The sequence below is a fragment of the Glycine max genome, chromosome 10 (assembly GCF_000004515.6).
Source record: "Glycine max cultivar Williams 82 chromosome 10, Glycine_max_v4.0, whole genome shotgun sequence".
Taxonomy (NCBI): domain Eukaryota; kingdom Viridiplantae; phylum Streptophyta; class Magnoliopsida; order Fabales; family Fabaceae; genus Glycine; species Glycine max.
Window position 1 is genome coordinate 38,168,570 of NC_038246.2, and position 21,160 is coordinate 38,189,729.

Consider the following 21,160-nt stretch of genomic DNA (forward strand, 5'->3'; position numbering starts at 1 on the left):
GGCTTAAGTACATTTGAATGGCGTTGTATAACTTCAGCCTTTTGCAATCTAAACAATGATGTCATGTTAATGTGCAAAGGACAAGATAGAGACCGAAGGGCAATCCACTTTGATAATGGAACTTCACGTAGTCTTTCACTGTTTAGTTAAACTATTTTTCTTCCATAATTCTTTGTTTTATTATGAGAAGCATCACCCACAACTTTCAATTGATTCCAAATACGATAAACAATGCTTCTATTCACATTGTACAATTTTGCAACTCACACTATTTCCTGGATTTTAGTTTATCAGGTTCAATTGACTACAACAATAAATGAGATATAATCGTCATTTGTTCATTTATTAGAAATAAACGCTTTCTGGAACTTGGATCACTTGTCACCATGTCAGCACAAATGAAAGCTAAATTTGAAATGCTATAAAAAAAAACATGCAAGTTACTACACATCCCTACAATTAATATGATGAGATCAAATACCACAAATTAAGATAAAAGTTAAACTATCAAAGATTATTAAGAATACTGTTTTAATATTTTTATTAAGATTAACTACTACTGAGATTATGTTTTTCCCATGTTTATCCATTTATCCTTCATTTCACATGTTAGTTATGACAAATGAACATAGGAAACCAGAAAAAGGCCTCGACAAATTCAAAAGTAGATTTAGCATGTTATATTAAAAAAGAGCAACACATAAAACATGAATAGATTAATCTGCAGTGGAGCCTATATATAAATGTGACAATCCCCAACATCAAATGCAAGTTGGACACACTTATAAAAAGGAAAGTTCATGGTGCGGTAAAAGTTCAAGCCTTTAAGGTGCTTGTACTATAATGTCTTTTTTTCTCAAGTGTGTCAATATATTCCAAATGAAGCATGTGCTATGTTTTGGGACAATTATCCATGAAAGGTGACGATGATGGGATTTGAAATGTCAAATAACATATGATTATACTATTTGAATTGGACATTATATAAACAAGTAAACAAAATCAATATTTATCATAGATTGAGCTTCACTTGTTGTCAAAGTCGATGCTAGCTCCTCCTCAACTTCCTCATGTGTTAAAGCTTCATCAACTTCCTCGGGAGTGAATGTTTCTTCAACTTCCTCATGTTCCCCTCCACCCTGTCCCTATTGCTTCCTCAACTTCCTGAAATGTAGATAATAGTGTCAATGGTTCCTCATTTTTTCTCTGTAATGTCCAAGTCTATTTGCATTGGCATTTTTTGTGAAGTGTGATTTCATTTTTCGGTGAGGTTTACTCTATTTATTTGGTGCAGCTACTTAAAGAATTGGAGAGTTACACTTCAATTTTTAAGAATAATCAATTTCTAATTTTTGGTGGAAAATTATGATTTGTAAAAGTTTTATCAATTTGTTTAATTTTAATTTAAGAGGAAAATCTTATTTTGAGTAATTTTGGTAATGTTGACATTTTAAAAAATAGAATATTTATTCTTGAATAGTTTTGTTCATAAAATTAAGAGTAGCCTCATTAAAGATAATCACTCCTTAATATATTTAATGCTAAGATACTTTTGGAATGAAATTTTAATTTGTACTATTATTAATTTAAAGTAATCAATTTAATTATTTTTATCGATCGTGATAATTTAGTTATTTATTTTATATATAGAAAGAAAGATAGTATGATATATGATGTGTTGTACTTAGATACTTTTGTAATATTTGAAATACTAATGTATAGAATGTTATGAGATTACTTAATTTCAATATTTAGTTTGTGTAATGTATTAAATTTTTTACTGTTCTGGAATCTAATTTACCTCAATTAGGGGTAAATTAATAGTGTGTTACTCCCAGACAAATAAAATCTTCCCTTTAGAATAATATCCTTATAAAAATATGTTATCATCACCAGCATCAGGTACACATTTATGGCATTTATCGTAACTCTGTTAAAATTCTCACTAATTTGAGCATTGAATTGCCTTAGTAGGTACCAATCCTCCACCACAGTTCTTTGTTATGTTGAAAAGAAAAACCAACTAAAAGCATCTCAGAACAATTCGAACTAGTACACTTTCACTCTGTTCAGTTCTATGCGTTCCCAATGAGTCTTTTTACACAAGTTTAATATAGGTTTGGACTTTAGACTTAACAATGATTCACAAACAAGACAAGGCAAATAACCTTTGATTTTCAACAAGACTTTCATCGTCACATGTTCATGCTCTTCCCCTATCGTGCTTGACTGCCTAGGACTCTCCGACAAGGGAGAGAACAAAATAGTAAAAACAATTTCACTTTTTACAATATTCAAATAAATATTAGCATTAAAGTGTTTTAATTTATTAATCAAGTCCTAAAAAGATTTTTTTTCATAAGGTCCTAAAAATATTGTTTAAACAAATATAATATTTGAGAAGTTTAAAACGGCCAGCTCAATATTGACATGGAAATGGTGAATCCACATGAAGACATCTCATTTGTATTTTCAAAGGCACCATAACAGTTTCAAATGAAGGCACCAGAGCCTGCACCTTTGATAAATCCAAAAGCTCTCCAAGTGATATTTTTATATTATGCTATTTACACATTATTTGTTAATGTTGTAACGTATAGTCACGGGTTCCAAATCAAAATAAGTTTCTTAATTATTTTGATTCAACAACAACACCTTAATTGGTTTTATGTGATCCCCTTTCATGCTTAACAAATAAGTATTAACGTGCCCAGCAGGTCATGCGATTGTACAGGCGAAATTTCAAGCAACTAATGTGAGGAGGAGGAGGAGGAGGAGCAACAGTGAAAGCTTTAATTTTTAATTTACTATTTCCCTTCATTTTCGTTTGTACGTATGCAAGGTTAATTGGTAATTGATACTAAGAATTGGTGTCACAACAACGGTCACCGTTACAGTGCGCATGTGCTTTATCATGGAAGTAAAAGGAAATAGATCAATCAGCAAAGGAAAAAAGAGAAAGTACAAAATAAAATTCATATCCATTTATAAAATTAAGGATACGGTATTCACTGCTTTACAATGACAGAATTGGAAAAAGAAAAAAAGAAAAGCGGGACACATAAAAAAGGTCCTCTTAAGTCTTAAGACTTTAGAAATACATAAAACTTAATGTAATGATGTATGACTTTTAGAAATACATAAAAGTTAATGTAATGATGTATGACTTTGTACATGTACTTGGATCACACTTGATTTCCAAAGACACTCTTAAGCAGCAGATGGGGCACGGACGAACTTGACTTCACCAACCTCCATAAGTGCCGCAGTGAACTTATCCACATTGAGTGGATTGTTGTAGTCCAAAGTCTCATCCTCATATATATCCCACCACTTTTTCACTAACATCTTGATATCTTCTCTCTCCATATTCTCCTCCTTCCCAGTGTACCTCCAAGGCTTAGACCCCTGTCACACCAATTCAACCAAATTAAAATTTCTATCTTACTGTACACCAAAGTTTAAATTCCAGTTTCATTTCAATTAAAATTGAACACTCACAGCAGCACAGTAGTGAACCACTTTAACTTTGTCAAGCTCAACGTTCTCAGGGTGACGCCACAGCATGGCCAGCACAAGATTGTAGACATTAGGAATTGGCCTATATTTGTCCTTGAAGTACATGTTCAAAAAATCCTGCAATCCAATAATCCAACATAAATATACTCTTTACACCTTATAATATATTAATATTGTATAAGATTAATTAACTCAGTAATTAAATACCTGTTCAGCAAAGGAAGTGGGCTGGGTGACTTGGACTGTTTGAAGGAGGTCACGGTAAGTAGCCAAATTGGGCTCATACACAAACATGCCAGCATTGAAATAGAGAGGAGGTTTGGGCCCAAAGTGAGTGGGCCACTGAACCTTATGGGGGCACTGCTGGCAGTAACCGATCTGATATTGTTTAGTGTGGCCCCAAGTTGGCTCACAGAAACAGTCCATCACCGCATAGAAGTAGTTATCAGGCAAGTCAAACAAGTGGTCAATGTTGTCAAAAACTTGGATATCACCGTCTAGGTATATCATCTTGCTGTACTCCACAAACTGGTATATACAATAAAGAAAAATTGCACGTTAATTTAATTAAACTCCTCATCAAACACAAAGTAATGACATACATATTGTATATGCACACCTACTAAGATTGATCCAGAAAAATGGAAAGAGACAAAAAATAATGGGTTTGAATTCACCCATTTCCATTTATAATAAAGCTAACAAAACAAATTAACATTCGTGGATAAAAGAAAATATATATATATATATACACGTACCTCCCAAATACGTAGCTTGGAATAGTTGATGACGTAATATGCCATGGCAAACTGGGTTTGATTCTCTGGGGGGTACACGGGCTCAATCTCTCTAACAATGCAACCTTGGGAGGTGAGAATGTTGCGGTGATCTTGGGGAACATCGGGTAGCACTGCAACCACCAGAGGGTACATGCTCTTCACTTTTCTCAGACCTTTTGCCAAGCCAACGACACCTTTCACATAGTCACCGTTTCCGGCGAGGAAGGTGACGTAGGCACGACCATGATCGGTGGCGACCTTGGCTTGAGCGTCGGTGATGGTGGTTTTGACAGTGGTGATATTAGGAGCCATGATCTCAGTGATGATGAGTGAGTAGCGTTTGCTTGTTTGGTTGGGGAATAGAAAAAAAGAGGTTTCAAAAGAAAGAGGAGGAAGGGTTGTGGTCACAAGAGTAGGATTTGGGAAACAAAACACACTTTGAAAACAAACTTTTGTAAGGAAGATCTTTGTTGGTTTGTTGTTGTGATGGTCGGGGAAATGCTGTGGTTGCTTATATAGAGCTTCGGGGGGGTATTGTCGCCATTGCACTCTCAAGTAATCTAACGGTTAAGGAGATGGCTTTGGAATCCCACGGTGAGGGATAATGGATAATCTTTCCTTGATTAGTTAATTCGTTTCCACTCACGCGGTTGTAGATATAGTCTTTCACTGGTTAATTAATTAATTGAATAAACGATTAATTAATTTATATTATCTTTTTTGTAGACTTGTAACATTAGAACATTCCAGTGTTCCTTCAATGTGTTATACTAGTTGTAAGCTTGTAATAAAATCTTGATAGCGATAGACATGCAAGATATAGTTATAACTTATAAAAATCCTGTAGCATTTAAGTTTTGTTAACTGAACAATAAAATCTTCACATAAATATAAATATAGTAAACAATTGGCAACCACATTCTTATATCAAAATAATTATTTTGCAGTTATTTTTTATTTCATCTTAAATGGAAAATATAATAAAAAGACCTGAATCAAAATAATTAACGTTTGGGAACATGAATCAGAATCTTCCTCTTTTATATAAATACATAAAAGTATTTTTTGCCAATAAAAATATAATCTTCCTTTTTTAAAAAGAAAACATATGAATCATAGTGATTGACGGATGCATCATTTCGTTTTATGATACTCAAGGAAAAGAGATAGTTTTAAAAGAACCAATGTTATTATGCGTTACTTGTCACTATTAATAACGAGAATTATTTTCATTTGACATGATGTTTATATTTTATTAGATAATTTTATTTTTAAATTATTTATTAAATTTTATATTTTTCTTCTGATCTACATTAATTTTCTATTACTTTTATATTGTTAATTTTGTTTTATTTTATTATTTTTTATTAACTATATTTAACTTCAATTTTTTTATTATTTGAAACATTTAGAGAAACACGTTCCCCTAGTAAGTTCTAACGCATTTTCTTACTAATATTTATTCAAATATGTAGTATCAATAATTGCATTAGATATTTTTTTTCTCACTGCAACTCTTGAAGTTCGGTTGTGATCCCCTTTATTCTTACACTTAGGAGAAATAATAGAAAAATACCACTTAAGTGGACATATGAAGAATCGAGAAATTTGCAATTAAGCTTTGTTTCCTAACAAGAGACCAGAGAGGAAGAGACCTTAATAAAAACCTCTCAACATTGACCATAGGTTTTTTGGCAGAACAAATAATTGTTTTAAGTTTAAACCTCTATGTTTATGTTAATTTGGAGAGTTAAAAAAAAAAACAAAAGTAATTTCGAAACCAACTTCCAAAAATAAGGGAAAAGTAAAATGTAAGCTGACATGATAATTAAGAAGTGATGCATACAGATAACTAACTAATCACATATTTATGATCCTTCTTGACACTAATCAACCTCTCTCCAAGTTAATATTTCCATGTGGAAAAGCTACCTCAGTTGGTACATAAACGACAAAAAAGAAAGAATAGAATATCCGTTTTCAGGTTACCTGCCACCGCCCCCAATAGTGTATACTATCACCACCGACTGGGCCCTACGTTACTAAATCCTCTCCACGTCGACACTTACTAGACACGTGGCTTTCCAAGGTATTGCTCCCAAGTCTCTGAATTTTGGTGGGATCCATAAAATCCTTTGCGTGTGTAATGCGAGGTGGCGCTGTCTGGTGAAGAGAGAGCCACGTGGCGTTTTCTGGTTATGTTAGTTGGTCCAAAAACAATCTAATTTAATGAATTAATTCTAATTATAATTTTAGTACAGTATTTTATTTTATGTGAGACTTTTTATTTATTAAATAGAAAATATTATGAGGTTAGTAAAAAGATACATTTTTATAAATATGACATTACTCGATGGTGGTGTAAGACACTAAGATGCAGCAGCAACATGGAGAATAGTCGAATAGAATATTAAAGTGAAATATAACATTTTATATTTTTAGGATAACACTTTGGGCTTTGTTTTCAAACACCCACCATTTTAGATTTATAAATGAAAATGATGTCCATCTGAATGTTCAAAAGTGTTGTTGCCTTCAAAACTTCTTACAAAAGAAATTGACTGGCAGCAGCACGAAGGAAACATCCTCCATGAGAATATTCTCTAAAATTCCAGATTCTTTTTTTTTTCTTCATATTTTGGATCCTATATTTAGCTTTGAAGTCAAAGTAAAAATAAATCAATGAGAGCTGCAGCAAAACAAAGTGATTGACAGCTGTCACATTCTAATTGGATCAACTGAAGTTTCCCATAAAATCATTTGCATGCTTTAGCATCTGTCATTTATTTTTACACCTACTCTTAGACGATAGAAACATGATTTTAGTGTATATTTTGTCAAGAGAATCCTATTTCGGTAAACTGTTATTTTCAGAACAATTTTATTTTTGAAGCACATGGGGTTTAAGTAGCAAATGTGAATGTGAGAATAGCAATTCCCTCAGAGGGAGCTAGCAGAATCCACTATCTCCAGGCCCATCCATCTCCAATACTAGTTCAACTAAAGCCCAATCCAGCCCAAAACGCTTTTGGTATACCATTTGCATTTCCATTGAAAGAAAAAAAAAAAGTCCCCTAACTCTCCATAGTACAACTTGGTACTTACAATACAAAGGGAAAAGGTTTATGCGATTTTACTCACAAATATTTTATATTCATATAATTTGTGCTTTGGGAACAAATTTTGGTCTGAAAATCGTTGCTTTGCAGAGTATAAGATCTGGTATGCTCTTGCTCCCACGTCTCTGATTGATTACTTGCAAGCTTCATCTGCACTCATGGATCCCAACCAGGTAACTCAACATTTCTGCATAATTCTTAGATCTGGTTTAATCTAGTTTGTTTCGTTCAATTTGGTGCGTCGATTTGATTTTTGTTCCTTGGGGAAAAATCTAATCACACGCTTAATTTCCTCTGGTGATTCAGTAATGCCATTTATTTTCTGCTCGATTTTTCAATTTTTGCGCTGGATAGGATTTAATTAAATGATTGATCGTGCTATTGAATGTTGATTCCTTTCAGATTTAGGTGATTAATTAGATTTTCTTGTGTGTGTGGTGCAGCCCGTGGGTGAAAACTACGCCAATCCCAGGACTTGCTTCTTTCATGTCCTCTTCAAGGTTTTTTTTACCCAATTAATTGTGCTCTTTATCATGTCTATTTATGCAAGCCATTTTCACTTTATTAAGGCATACTTTTTTCTTTGTATCCTCTCTCAGGCTGCAGCCTTGGCATTTTACATTCTCTCGGCCCTCTTTATTGATAACTTTGTCATCATTTTCGTGGTGACCGTTCTTCTTGCCGCCCTTGATTTTTGGGTAGTGAAGAATGTGAGTGGGCGAATTTTAGTTGGATTGAGGTGGTGGAATGAAATTAATGATCTGGGTGAGAGTGTTTGGAAATTTGAATGTCTTGACCACGAGGTAGGTATTCAGTATTTTCCTTGTTTAGATCCGTTGCAGTGGTGTAATCTCTCTATCGTGTACTGTATCTGCTGAATCAGAACATAGCTTAAGAACTGGCTCTGAATTCTTTATTGATACGTGCTTGCATCTTATTCTTATATTGATTTTTTGCCCCTCCAGTCATTGGCTCGGATGAACAAGAAGGATTCATGGCTTTTCTGGTGGACCCTGTACCTTACGGTAAGATAGTATGATTGATTACTGCATGCAATGACATTCCAGTTTTCTCTTGGATCCTTACAGAGTTACAATCTAAATGTGGTTGTTCTAAGATCCAGTAATAGGGGCTTTATATAATATTATTGCTTGATCAGATTCAGTAACATGTGGCATGTGCTTCTTAGGAGTAATTAGTATGCTAGATAGGTTGTAATGCTCAGAATAAAGTAATGTGTTCTCCATAAAATTTGGGTTGGGATGGAGAATAACTCTGAATTAACATGGTATGGTTGTGTTGCTACTTGTAGTTAGTGTTTCTACTCTGTTTATTTAGGCTCTAGTGCTCCGTCTCTAAAGTTTATGAATTGCGATATTTTTTGCTTATTGTTCTTTAACCTTAGTTGTTAGTTTTTTTATTTTTTTTTGCTAGATTGTGCAGTTTTTTGTATTTTTGGTATATGTTATGCTTTTATTATAGCCACCATGCTTCCGCCTTAACCTGCTAGGCTGCTACACTATCTAGCATATTTTAATGGGCTTTTTTTGGCTTTCTTCCATGAACCACCATCTGCCATTAACCAACATTGCTTGTAGTTTTGATACAACCCGCTTTCCAAAAGATATAATGATAATTATGTTCAGCATAAGAAATGATATTTTTTTTTTTATTTGTATTGTTCTGCAGGCGGTTTTGTGGATACTGCTGGCAATATTCTCACTCATAAGGCTTCAAGCTGATTATCTCCTTGTTGTAGGAGTGTGTCTGACCCTCAGCATTGCAAATATTGTTGGTTTTACCAAATGCAAAAAAGGTCAGTAAGTTTATTGATAATATTCTTAAAATGTATGTTTCCCAATTCCCACTCTCCTAATATAGCAAAATTGTTTTAGGTTGGAGGAATTGTCTGCATATAGTAAGATACAAAATTTTTTGGTGCAAGACTTTTTTGTGGTTTATGATATACATATATGCCATCTTGAAGTTATGGAAACTATTCTTGTAGTGCCTGTTTTTCATCTCATTTTGAAAAATGCAAACTATAATTTGCAAAGTTGTTGACATATGAGGGTGACTGCTGACTACTTGATAACTCATGTTTAGAGTCCATCTTTTAACTGTTAAATAGCAATTTATGATCTTTTTGTCAATTCCCTGCTGGTGAAAGGGCTCCATTAGGCCTCAATATGAGTCATTTAATAACTGAATCATAGTTTCCTAGAGTTGGATTGTGATATTTGGTACAAAAATGCTTTGGAAGATGTTTTTATAGCTATAGAAATAATTGTAGGGGGAGTTGGTTAAGTAACAAGAAACACCATTTTGGAATGATAATGTACATAGTTTGTGAAAGGGAACAAACAACTCCTTGTAGTACTACCCTGTTTTGGTGGGATTAGAAACTCTTGGTATTGTTTTTATTTATTGTATCAATATTTTCCTACTTCCCATGAATACATGTTTCATTTCAAATAATTTGGATATTTGTGAAACATTAAACATGCATGCCTTAGGAGTTCTTTTCTATAAGGCTAGTTTTACTCCTCATCTTGAGAATAGTGGTTCCACGCTTGCTCTTCTCCTGTGTGTGCTCTTCCTACCCAACAGGAAGGATTTCTCTTCGTGCATGTTTTGAATATACCATTTTGTCTTTAATGGAGAAACTTGCGATGGCTAAAACTTATTGGTTGCCTTTTCAGATGCCAAGAAGCAGATTCAACAATTTGCCTCTCAGACAATTGCCTCTCGGTTCTCATCTACCTTACAGTCAGCATTCAGTGTTGTCTGATCGTCAAAGATGGAAATGCAAGTTGAACTGTTCAATTATTGAGATGCAGTGGAAGTTTGTACATGATTATTTCGGCCAGCATCGAATTGGATTTATCAAACTTGCATAGTTACTGATACAGCAAATGCAAAATTTTGTACTTTTTACATGAAATGGCTTGAATGAGACTTTGATGATCGAATTACTTAGTAAAACAGTTCTTTGTAGGTGTAAATCATGTTTTTTCTTGTATTCTTTTTACATCGATGGATTCGGATTTATATTCTGTATGTCAACAAATCTTTATGGCATATAATCAGAGGATATTGACTCATGGAAATTGAAGGATAATTATAAATTACGAAGTTGCATCGCACCGGTGACTGGTCACAAGAGAAATGCTTATTCCTCCGATTATATGTGCAGAAAAAGTAGCCGCGAACCATATAAACGTTGACCCTTGTTAACACATTTTTTAACTTTTTTTGCCTTTTCAAACTTACCCCTTGTTTTCAAAAGACCCTCTTTCCCCGTTGAGTTTTTTTTTTTTTTTTTCCCATTAACGATTTGCCCCTTCCTTCTACCTCCTTCTCTGACTAGTGACCACCCCCGTTTTCACATTCTCCACCACCATCACCATCACATACTCTTTTTGAAGATGGCGGAAAGTGGCAAGTGATGGTATCTTGAAGTTGGTTCCAGCTTTCGTGCCTTGCTGATCTATCGTACCCAGTAGCGGCACCTGATCGAGCATACGTGAGTTTTAGGAAGGAGGTAGATGCGGCGGACGTGTTGCTGAGGGTGTTGTGGACGAATGAATGGCTGGTCATGTGAGAAAGGAATAAACTTGGAAATAAAATAAGTAAATATTTTACTATAATAGTGTGTTTGGATGGAACAATTCACTGGGAGAATTCATTTTTTCAAGGAATTTAAATGGTCATGTGAGAAAGGAATAAACTTGGAAATAAAATAAGTAAATATTTTACTATAATAGTGTGTTTGGATGGAACAATTCACTGGGAGAATTCATTTTTTCAAGAAATTTAAAATGATTCATGATAAAATAGCATGTTTGGATAGAATATTTGAAAAAAGATTTAATTTTTGATATTTTTATGAATCATTTTGATTGACTAAAACAATGGGATTTCAAATTCTCTCAAAAAATAAAGAATTTGAAATTCTTTTTTTTGGAGATGCTCACTTTAACTCACGTTTTTTCTCGCGACTCTTTCTTACTCAACACTCACAACTACGGGTGACCAAAGTTTTTACGGCCAAAATCGACATAAGTTGTTTTTCATTGACGTTGGCTGAGATTTTTTCAGTCAGAATTTTTTGTATGATGTCAACCAAAGCTATCTTTTGTCGATATCAGCCAAGATTTTTTTTAGATGATTTTGGTTAGGGTTATTTTCTCACTAACATGTCAGTCATGGGAATTTTTTGCTAACGTTGGTCAAGGATATTTTCTGACCGTTGTCGTCCAGATTTTTTCAGTTGATGTTGACCAATGATTTTTTTGGCCAACATTGGTTAGATTTTTTCTACTGACATCGATCATGACTAACTTTTGAATAGACACCTGTTAGGGTTTTTCAACCGACATCAGCTAGGTTTTTCCAGCCAACATCAACCAAAGCTATTTTTTAGTCAACATCAGTTAGGGTTATTTTTCAGCTGATGTTAGCTAGGGTGTTTTGGCTGATGTCAAAAAAATTTCATAACCGACGTCGGTTAGGATTTTTTTTGCTGACATCAACTAGGGTTTTCTACTAACATCAGTCAGAGCTATTTTTTAACCACATTAGCTAGGGTTTTTTGGTTGTTGTTGGCTAGGGTTTTTTCTACTAACACCAGCTAGGTATTTTTGACTGACATCAGGTATGATTATTTTTAGTCGACATTGACTAGGTTCTTTCAGCTGACATCCACTAGAGTTTTTTCAGTTGACATCGGTTAGAGCTATTTTTTAGTCAACATCAGCCAAGGCTATTTTATAGCCGATGTTGGCTACGGTTTTTTGTCTTACATTGATTAGGGCTATGTTTTAGCCAACTTAGACTATGGATTTTTCGGCCAACGTTGACCAATGATGTTTTTCAGCCAAGGTCGGGTGAGTTCTATTGGTCGACATCGACCAAACTATTTTTTAGTCGATGTTGGGTAGAGTTTTTTTGTCAACGCCTGCTAGGGTTTTTAAGGCTGATGTTGGTTAGTAAGGGCTATTTATTGACTGAAAAATCCCCAGAAGACATCGACCAAAAAATCTCAAGCTGACGTTGGCTAAAAATAGCCTTAGTCAATTTCGTTCGAAAAGGCCTTAGCCGGTGTCGGCCAAACAAACCCTAGATGATGTTAGTAAAAAAAACCTAGCCAACATCGGCAGAAAAATAGACTCAACCAATGCTAGCTGAAAAATAGCCCCAACTAACGTTAGCTGACAAATATTCCCGGCATACTTTGACAAAATAAAGCTTATTTGATGTCAACCGAAAAATAGCCTTGGTTGATGTCGGTTGAAAAACTTCACTAGTTGTGGTCAGACAAAACAGTCCTAGTTAAAATTATCAATATTTTATATTTTTAAATTATTAAAAATTGAAAAATATTTTTTAATTAATATTTTAAAATTAGATTGTGTTTGTTTTCTATAAAGTTTAATATTGAAATTTCATCTATTTAAAATATAAAATTGAAATTTTGCATATGGAGAAAATTGAATTGCCTTATCCAAACAAAGAATTTAAAATTGAAGAAATTTGAATTGATTTATCCAAACAAAGCATTTGAAAAATGAAGGAAATTAAAATCAAAGCAATTCAAATTCTAAGCATTTGAAATTTCCTAAAACTTTAAAATTCCTGATCCAAACACAAGGTAAAAGTATTGCCAAATGTCAAAATCTTATTGAGTAGGAGGATTTACGTGATTATGGAGGATATAACAACTCTCTTCCAAATTTTAATTAAGCTGTACATATATTCTGGTAAGCGAAACAATTGTGAACAGGAGAGTTGATATATATCCTCCCCCAACCTTAAATCAAATTTGGAAAGATTTAATACAAAAATAATAACCATCCGCTTGTTAAATTTAGAGGTAATTTCAAATAGGTTAAAATATATGTTTCGTCTCGAAATGTTCAAAATTTGTCTCTCTGGAATTTCGAGTATGTTTTTTTTTTCTCGCAAAATATAGATGTGTGATATCTTAGCTCGAATATAGGTTTGAAAAATCTGATCCTACGTGTCAATGGGTCAACATGTCAACTAGAACTTGTCACATGTCAAGTTCTTGATGGTTATCTTTTTGGTGCTCGGTGAATGCGAGGTTGGTGTCGTTTTTAGTGCCTTTTAGTCTCATTTAATGTCGTTTTGACTATGAACCCCCTCTCTAGTTAGTGATTGTTTACCCTTTCGAAATTTGAGTAATTCTTCATAGAAAGACACTGTGAGAAGGCACATCGTCCGTTATTGGAGTACTCAAAGGTGGTGGTGGTCGGAACTCGAAGTAGGTGGTGGTTCAAACTCGAATGTGATTGTCGTCCCAAATAGGAAGATAATTTTATTTAACTCTTTGACTTTTTCATTATGTGTATTTTGTGTTTGGTCATGGTTATGGTTTCGCTTGGGGCTGAGTTATTCAATGGTGTTATTCGTGATTAGGGTTTGTTTGGGTTCAAAGTGGGTAATGTTTAGTTTCATTTGGGCTTGAAGTGAGTTTGGTTTGTGTTCATGATTGGTGGGATGGGAATGTTGACACAAATGCGAACTGAGTTACGTTTTTTTGTGGGTTTGATTTGGGTTATGGTAGTTGGGGATTTGATATTTTCGAATTGGATTAGGGATTTTGGTCATTGTTGACTGATTTGTGTTTGATTTTTCATCAGGTATGGAGTTTTCAGTTGATATTCACTCCATGGGCTCATGGGTTGTGAACCCAACATTAAAACGGGAGGGGAAAAGGAGAATGGCTATCAAGACTTGGATATTGATACATGGTCATTCCTTGAAGTTGTCGACCTAATACACGATCTTGAGTATTTTGATATTGGTGGGCTTAAAATGTGGTGGAAAGGGGTTGATGTTGATTATGAAACCTAAAGAGATTTGTCCAATGATTAAGACGTTGTGGATTTGGCAAGGTATGCTTTGAGTCATAAGTGTGAAGTTAATATTTATGTGGTGTTTAGGTGAATGATTATGAAGAAGTTACTGGGGATGAAGTTACCAGGGGTGAGGAGTTGTTTAATGGCCAACAAATTGTAAAGTTTGACCATGGTGTAGATTTTGTTTGATTGGGACAGTGTTATGGCATTTGATGACAACGATGAGTCATCCAAGAAGCAAAAGGAGCCTAGAGTGAAAAACAAAGTAAGCCACAAAGGAAAACATAAGGCTTTTGGATATGAAGATCTTTCTATTGAAAATCTTGGTCAATGTGATGAAGACCCAAATGGGATGGATTATGACAGTGTGATTGACCCACACCATGAGGAACCTAATCCAAATTTTAGAGAGATGCATGATTTGGAGATTGGCTATGAAACTGTAGAGTGATGTTGAATATAAGGATGATACTACAAAGCTTGGAAAAAAGTTTCCAATGTTTAGGAAAGAAACTATGTCCAAGGCCTTCACGTGGACACTAGGAATGTAGTTCACTTTTTTGCAAAATTTTAAGGAAGGCATGATGGAGTATTCTGTCTTGAATGGATATCAAGTCAGTTTCCCAAAAAATGACCATACAAGGGGTTGTGTGTAAGACAAAGGAGTGTTCATTCACAACATATGTATCTAGGGTTGGTGAGACCACTACCTTTCAATTGAAAACACTAAAATCGACCCACACACGTGCCAGAGTTTTTTAGGATAAAAATGTCAGTCCAAAGTGGGTTGCAAAGGTGCTACTTGACAAGTTCAAAACATCTGAAAAGGTTCACAATATGAAAGCATGCATTTAGTACTTACTCCAAGTGTGATGTTGTCATGAACAACATGTGTGAGTATTTTAATAGTGTAATTATGCTTGCTAGAGATAAGCCAATAATAGCTACGCTAGATTGGGTTATGACTTATTTGATGTCTAGATTTAATGTTATGAAGGAAAGGTTGGAAAAAATTCAAGGTAAAATAATGCCAAGACCTATGAAAAGGTTAGACTAGGAATTAAAAAAGCCAAAAATTGGTTTGTTGAATGTGTTGGAAACATGTTGTATGAGGTCACACACACATTGTTTACTGAAAATTTCATTTGTAAATCTAGCATCTAGGACTTGTTCTTGTAACTTGTGGACATTGGTAGACATACCTTGTAGGCATGTTGTTTATGCTATACAAAAAAAAAAAAAAAAAGAGAAACCAGAAGACTATGTTCATGCCTATTACCATAGAAACCTATGCTAAGTGCTACCGTCACACAATAAGTCCTATAAATGGTGAAGATAGATTGCCAAAGGATATTGTTGATCTAATTCTGCCTTCAATCTACAAAGTTGGGCTTGAAAGACCAAAAATATTAAGAAGAAGAGAGCCAGTTAAGATCCAAGACCAACTAAACTGAGAAGAGAAAATACAAAAAAAAATGCAAGAGATGCCAAAATTATGGACATACCACTCGAACTTGCAAAGAGTGACCTGTGGCAGTTGCTGGATCTGAAATTCCAACAGTAGGAAACAATGTTGTAGCTACTAGACCTGAGATACAAGCTACTGGATACGAAATTCCAACAGTATGAAACAATGGTGCAGATGTTGGATTTGAGGTGGGAGGACTTGGATCTATAATTCCTGCATGAAACAATGATGCAACAACTGTTGAACCTGAAATTCCAATGCAAACATCTCAAGTTGGGATAGCTAACTCGAGTAGGAGTAAGTATACAAAAAAGCAACCAAAACCGAAACAAAAGGTAAAAGTTACTTCCTACACTTTGTTCTACTTGTGTAAGAGTTGTATTCTAAACATGTCTACTTATGCAGGAAAAGGAGAAGACATGTTCTGCCTCAAGCATGAAGGACATCGACAAAGAAAAGGATTTCCTTGAAAATTGTACTCCAGCAGAATTGCTAATAAAGATTGTGAATCAAAAGATGGTGAACCAAAAGAAGAACAAAGAAGGACAAAGGAATGAGGTGTTTATTTCTGTATCAAAACATGTGAAAGAGAATAAGTTGGGTGTCGATGTGTGGTGGACAATACTAATTAGAGTTTCTTGGATGTATTTGCTGAGTGGGTGAGATTTTTTTGGTTCAATTAAACAATGAGAATCTTCTATGTAGTCTTTTTATGGAATCCAAAGTACCAAACATTGTCTGTTACTACTTTTTTTACTAGACAATGGTTATATTATTATGTGATTATTAAAGACTACCCTTATCAATATTAAACTTTATTTTCTATATTTTACATAAAATTTGTTGTTTCATTCAATACATGAATGAATGCTATTAAATTGTGTTTAGGTAAAGGAGTTTGGAGTCTTTTTTATAGGGAATGCTTTACTCAACTATTTAAAAATGATGTATGTAAAATTAAATTAATACCATGTTAAACTAAAGTATTTACAGGGACTTTTTGTAGGGAATGTTTTACTCAAGCATTTAAAAATGATGTATACCATGCTAAATTAAAGTATTTATAGGGACTCTTTACCGGGAATGCTTTACTAAAGTAATTAAAAATGAAGTATTTAAAAATAAAGTATGTAAAACTCCATTAATGACCAAAAAATGAAGTAAACAACTTGTTCACTACTAACAACAACATCACCTTAACCCATTACATTCAACAGTTACATTTCAATAGAAAAATGAAAATCTATGCCTGTAACATGAATAAACACATCACCAAAACACTCATTAAAAAATACACATTCCTTCTTTTACCAACAACTTTCTTCTGCAATTTAATAATCTTCCTTTGAGCCTCCTCTAACTATTGCTCCAATTGTTGGTATGTCCTATGAAATGTGTCTTGGCTTAGATCAGCAACAACCACTTGCCTTCCATCAACATTTGCTCCTCTAACATTGACAAGGCCCTTAGTCCTATGAAAAAAGTTGCAGGAACTTGGACTCTATATCCATCAACAAATTAGGATCATGAAGAACATAAAAAGGGGACATGGAGAACATAAAAATGCATCAAGTATAGCACTTACACCCAATTTTGACATCTCAAAAAACGCCTTTTGGCGTTGTTGGTGCTCCTTGAAGTCAGCAACAACATGAGTAATTTGCACGGGCACTCGTTAATCGTCGCAGATGAAGATGCCAAGGAACTTGGAGCACCCCATCACCTACGGGCTCTAGAAACTCCAAATTTGTATGTTGGTGGGTTGTAGGTGGCAGGTGGAAGATGAAAGTCGCAGTTTGGAGGTGGAAGAGAAAGGTTGAAGTTGGGAGAAAGAAGATGAAGGGGAAGGTTGAAGAAGATGAAGGCGGCGACGAAGCCTTTGTTCAAATAAAATGTCCAAAAAAAATTAACACTTAGGATCGAATCTTCCAAACTTACATCCAAACCAAAATATCATACATTTACATTTTACAAGGATGAAAAATAGACTCAAAATTTCACAGTGACAGATTTCAAACATTTTAATATTTATATGAACGAAAAACATATTTTAAGCTTTCAAATAACGTATTGCAAAAATCCATGTGTGACACTATGTTTCAATATCTTTAATTAGGAGGATCTGTTTATCCATTTTGATGGTGCCGGATATTTTTCAAAACCTGTAATTTATTTTGCAGATTATTTTCACTTTTAACAAATATTATATTTTTGTCAAATAAAAAGAAAAAAAAATAAAGATACATTTGAGAATTAGATTTCGGAAGGAATCGGAGATGAGAAAATATTTTTTTTGAAAAATAGTCATATAATGTTTATAAAAGTAAGTAAAAGATTAAAATATTAAATTAATGTTAATATATCATTTTTAAAAATAAAATTAACAAATTTGAGAAAATTTTTAAAAAATAATTTGTCCTCTATTTTTACTTTTTCAAAACTCTATTCAAATGTACTCGTTAGCACTGTTTGCTACAACTTCTATTTACTTTTAAAAAAATATTTTTCAAATGGAAACAATGAAAAAAGAATTGAGGAAGAGAGAAATATGCTAGCAATAGGACAACTTCTATTTACTTTTTGTAAAAGAAATAGATTTTCTAAAAAAAACTTTTTTTTCGCAATTATTTTTTGTAAGTTTAAATAAATTAAAATTTTAAAAATAATTTGAAGAACATATCAATAATTAAGCCTTTAAACAAATCGACCCTAATCCTAAATAAACAAATAAATAAAAACTGGCCCTAGATTAATGTGAAACTAGTAGTTTATTGGATATCCATGTCAGCAGGTAAGTTTGGCAGCTTCTTCTGGTTGGAATCATTGCGAAGATGACACATTGTCTATTGTTTGATAATCCCTTCAACGCACTACGACCCTTTCCTTGCCTTCTACTTCCGATTTCGAGTGATGCTGCAGTGCATATTTCTCGTGTCAGATGCCGGGTATGATAAATAAATGCAACTTTGTATTGTTCTTTTCATTTCTTAGTGGAATTATTGAATTTGATTGCAATTTGAGTTTTTGATTTCATATGAAGAGAGGTAATGTTAGAGAAACAGCTCACGGGGCACCGCGTGGATCGCTCCATCTGTGCCTGGTTCTGGGAACAAGCCATTTCACTAGGCGACTCCTTCAAGGTTTCTTTTTTATTTTAGTTTCCACAACCTCTTTTATTTCTTTCAGATTTTTCTTTTTTAATTTCATTTCATTCAGTGTATGACTATTTTATAAAACTTATTTAATTTTTAGCAACAACCGGTGATTGCTTCTCCTACGCATTATATTTTCCAAGTTTTTCGTGATGGAATCACTTTTTTGGGCTGCACGCAAGTTGAAATGCCACCCTTGATGGCCATTGAGGTATATCTGAAGCCAAATAAACGCCTGAATGCTACCCTTTTTATTTATTAACTATTAGTTTTCTCTTAACTTTCTGATTTTTAGTTCCTTTGTAGGGTAGCCAATGTCCTCAATGATTATTTTGGGGCCTTAAACGAGGACATAATTAAAGACAACTTTGTCATTGTGTACGAGGTACTTGTCTCTAGTACTAACCTCTACCCTGTTGCTCTTTGTTGAGTAAATGGAAACTAATCACTTTACTTTGTTATTGTAGCTGTTGGATGAGATGATAGACAATGGCTTCCCCTTAACTACAGAACCTAGTATCCTGCGAGAAATGATTACTCCGCCGAATATGGTTGACAAAGCCTTGAGCATCGTCACTGGTAGCAGTTCAAATGTGAGTGATACCCTTCCTGGGGCTGCAGCATCTTGTGTTCCCTGGAGAACGGCAGAGCCAAAGTACTCCAACAATGAAGTCTATGTAGACCTTGTTGAAGAAATGGATGCAATTATAAACAGGTCTATATGCTCATTCTCCTTCATCATTTCTTAAAATGACAGTGATAAAATTACTAGTGTTTTTGCCTTTTGGTTATCATGGTCTTATTAGCTACAATGTTTTGGTGAATGGGATATTACTAACTCTTGGAAGCTTGAACTTGGAACTTTTTTGTAGAACATAGAAATTATTACAGATTGTGTTGTGAGACCGCTCTTTAATAGGTTTTATCTTATGGAGAATTTCGTTCTTTCTTTGTAGTCACAGCTAAAGGGTTTTATTCATTCAGGGACGGGGGTTTGGTGAAATGTGAGATCTATGGTGAAGTCCAAGTAAATTCCCGGATCTCAGGTTTTCCTGATTTAACCCTTTCATTTACAAATCCTTCCATCCTCAATGATGTGAGGTTCCATCCCTGTGTTCGTTTTCGGCCTTGGGAGTCTCATCAAATTCTTTCCTTTGTGCCTCCTGATGGACAATTTAAGCTTATGAGTTACAGGTACAATATCCACTTTTTTGTTGTCTGAATCAGGATTTGAAAATGAAACTAGAACGCTAGAAGCCTTGTTTCTTTTGGCTGTGATTTATCATGAACCAAAAATCTGTTTGTAGAAAGTCAGTATTGGATAAAGTTGTAATTCTGAATGTTGAGTTCTCTGTTTACATTAAACTTGTATTCCTACTTTGTGTTCTCTCATTAATTCAAGCACTTCACTTTTCAGAGTTAGAAAGTTGAAGAGCACCCCAATATATGTAAAGCCGCAGTTAACTTCAGATGGTGGGATATGCCGTGTTAGTGTATTGGCTGGAATAAGAAATGATCCTGGAAAGACAATTGATTCGGTTACTGTTCAGTTTCAGCTCCCTCCTTTCATCTTATCAGCTGATCTTACTTCAAATCATGGAACAGTGAACATCCTTGCTAAACAGGTGCTTAATTTGCACGAGTATCATGCTTCTAGTGAGTAGTTTTTCACTGTTTCTGCATAGAGACAATTTTATGTCCTCTATGGAAGCAATTAAAATCATCAAAGATAAGTTTCTATGCTCCATTATTTTTGCTATATATTTTAATTTTTCATTTATATCTTGTTATACCAGACTTGCATATGGTCCATTGGTCGAATCCCAAAAGACAAAACCCCTTCCTTGTCTGGAACATTAGTGATTGAAACTGGATTGGAGCGCCTTCATGTCTTCCCTACATTTCAAGTGGGTTTTAGGATTATGGGTGTCGCCCTGTCTGGTCTGCAAATAGATAAACTGGATCTGAAGACTGTACCATACCGATTTTACAAAGGTTTTCGAGCTCTTACTCGGGCCGGAGAATTTGAAGTAAGATCATAATTTCAGATCTACCTACCATAAGTCATATGTATAGTGTGGATATGAAATTTTCTTGGCTGTAATAACATTGTGTGGTTTCTTTTGTATCATTATAAGATGATTATGTTTTATTCTGGTCATGAGTTATTCTTTGATGAACCTTACCATGGTTATCTGACTGAATCTCGTGACTATCAATGGAGTTATTCTTTGATGAA

The 21,160-nt window shown here is 34.2% G+C and overlaps 3 protein-coding genes across 4 annotated transcripts; 2 read left to right on the forward strand and 1 right to left on the reverse strand.

Moving 5' to 3' along the window:
- Positions 1–2,961: 2,961 nt before the first annotated feature.
- Positions 2,962–4,781, reverse strand: GOLS (galactinol synthase). Its single transcript, NM_001251098.2, has 4 exons — positions 4,278–4,781; positions 3,727–4,047; positions 3,502–3,636; positions 2,962–3,408 (listed from the first exon to the last, which is right to left on the reverse strand). Exons 1-4 carry the CDS (start codon positions 4,608–4,610, stop codon positions 3,211–3,213), a joined length of 987 nt encoding a protein of 328 aa, NP_001238027.2. The 5' UTR covers positions 4,611–4,781; the 3' UTR covers positions 2,962–3,210.
- Positions 4,782–7,382: 2,601 nt separating this feature from the next.
- LOC100527655 (uncharacterized) lies at positions 7,383–10,563 on the forward strand. 2 transcript variants are annotated; one of them, NM_001362263.1, is made up of 7 exons: positions 7,383–7,419; positions 7,508–7,590; positions 7,861–7,917; positions 8,017–8,220; positions 8,383–8,442; positions 9,107–9,233; positions 10,120–10,563. In NM_001362263.1, the coding sequence occupies exons 2-7, from the start codon at positions 7,576–7,578 to the stop codon at positions 10,206–10,208; spliced, it is 552 nt and encodes a 183-aa protein (NP_001349192.1). In that variant the 5' UTR covers positions 7,383–7,419; positions 7,508–7,575; the 3' UTR covers positions 10,209–10,563. The 2 variants fall into 2 exon arrangements, with proteins under 2 accessions (NP_001349192.1, NP_001235532.2); NM_001248603.2 differs by having other exon boundaries at positions 7,383–7,590.
- Positions 10,564–18,554: 7,991 nt separating this feature from the next.
- Positions 18,555–21,160, forward strand: LOC100782926 (AP-3 complex subunit mu). The gene is made up of 8 exons (XM_003535990.5): positions 18,555–18,714; positions 18,810–18,909; positions 19,022–19,132; positions 19,217–19,306; positions 19,389–19,636; positions 19,906–20,115; positions 20,339–20,546; positions 20,718–21,160. The coding sequence occupies exons 1-8, from the start codon at positions 18,680–18,682 to the stop codon at positions 20,961–20,963; spliced, it is 1,248 nt and encodes a 415-aa protein (XP_003536038.1). The 5' UTR covers positions 18,555–18,679; the 3' UTR covers positions 20,964–21,160.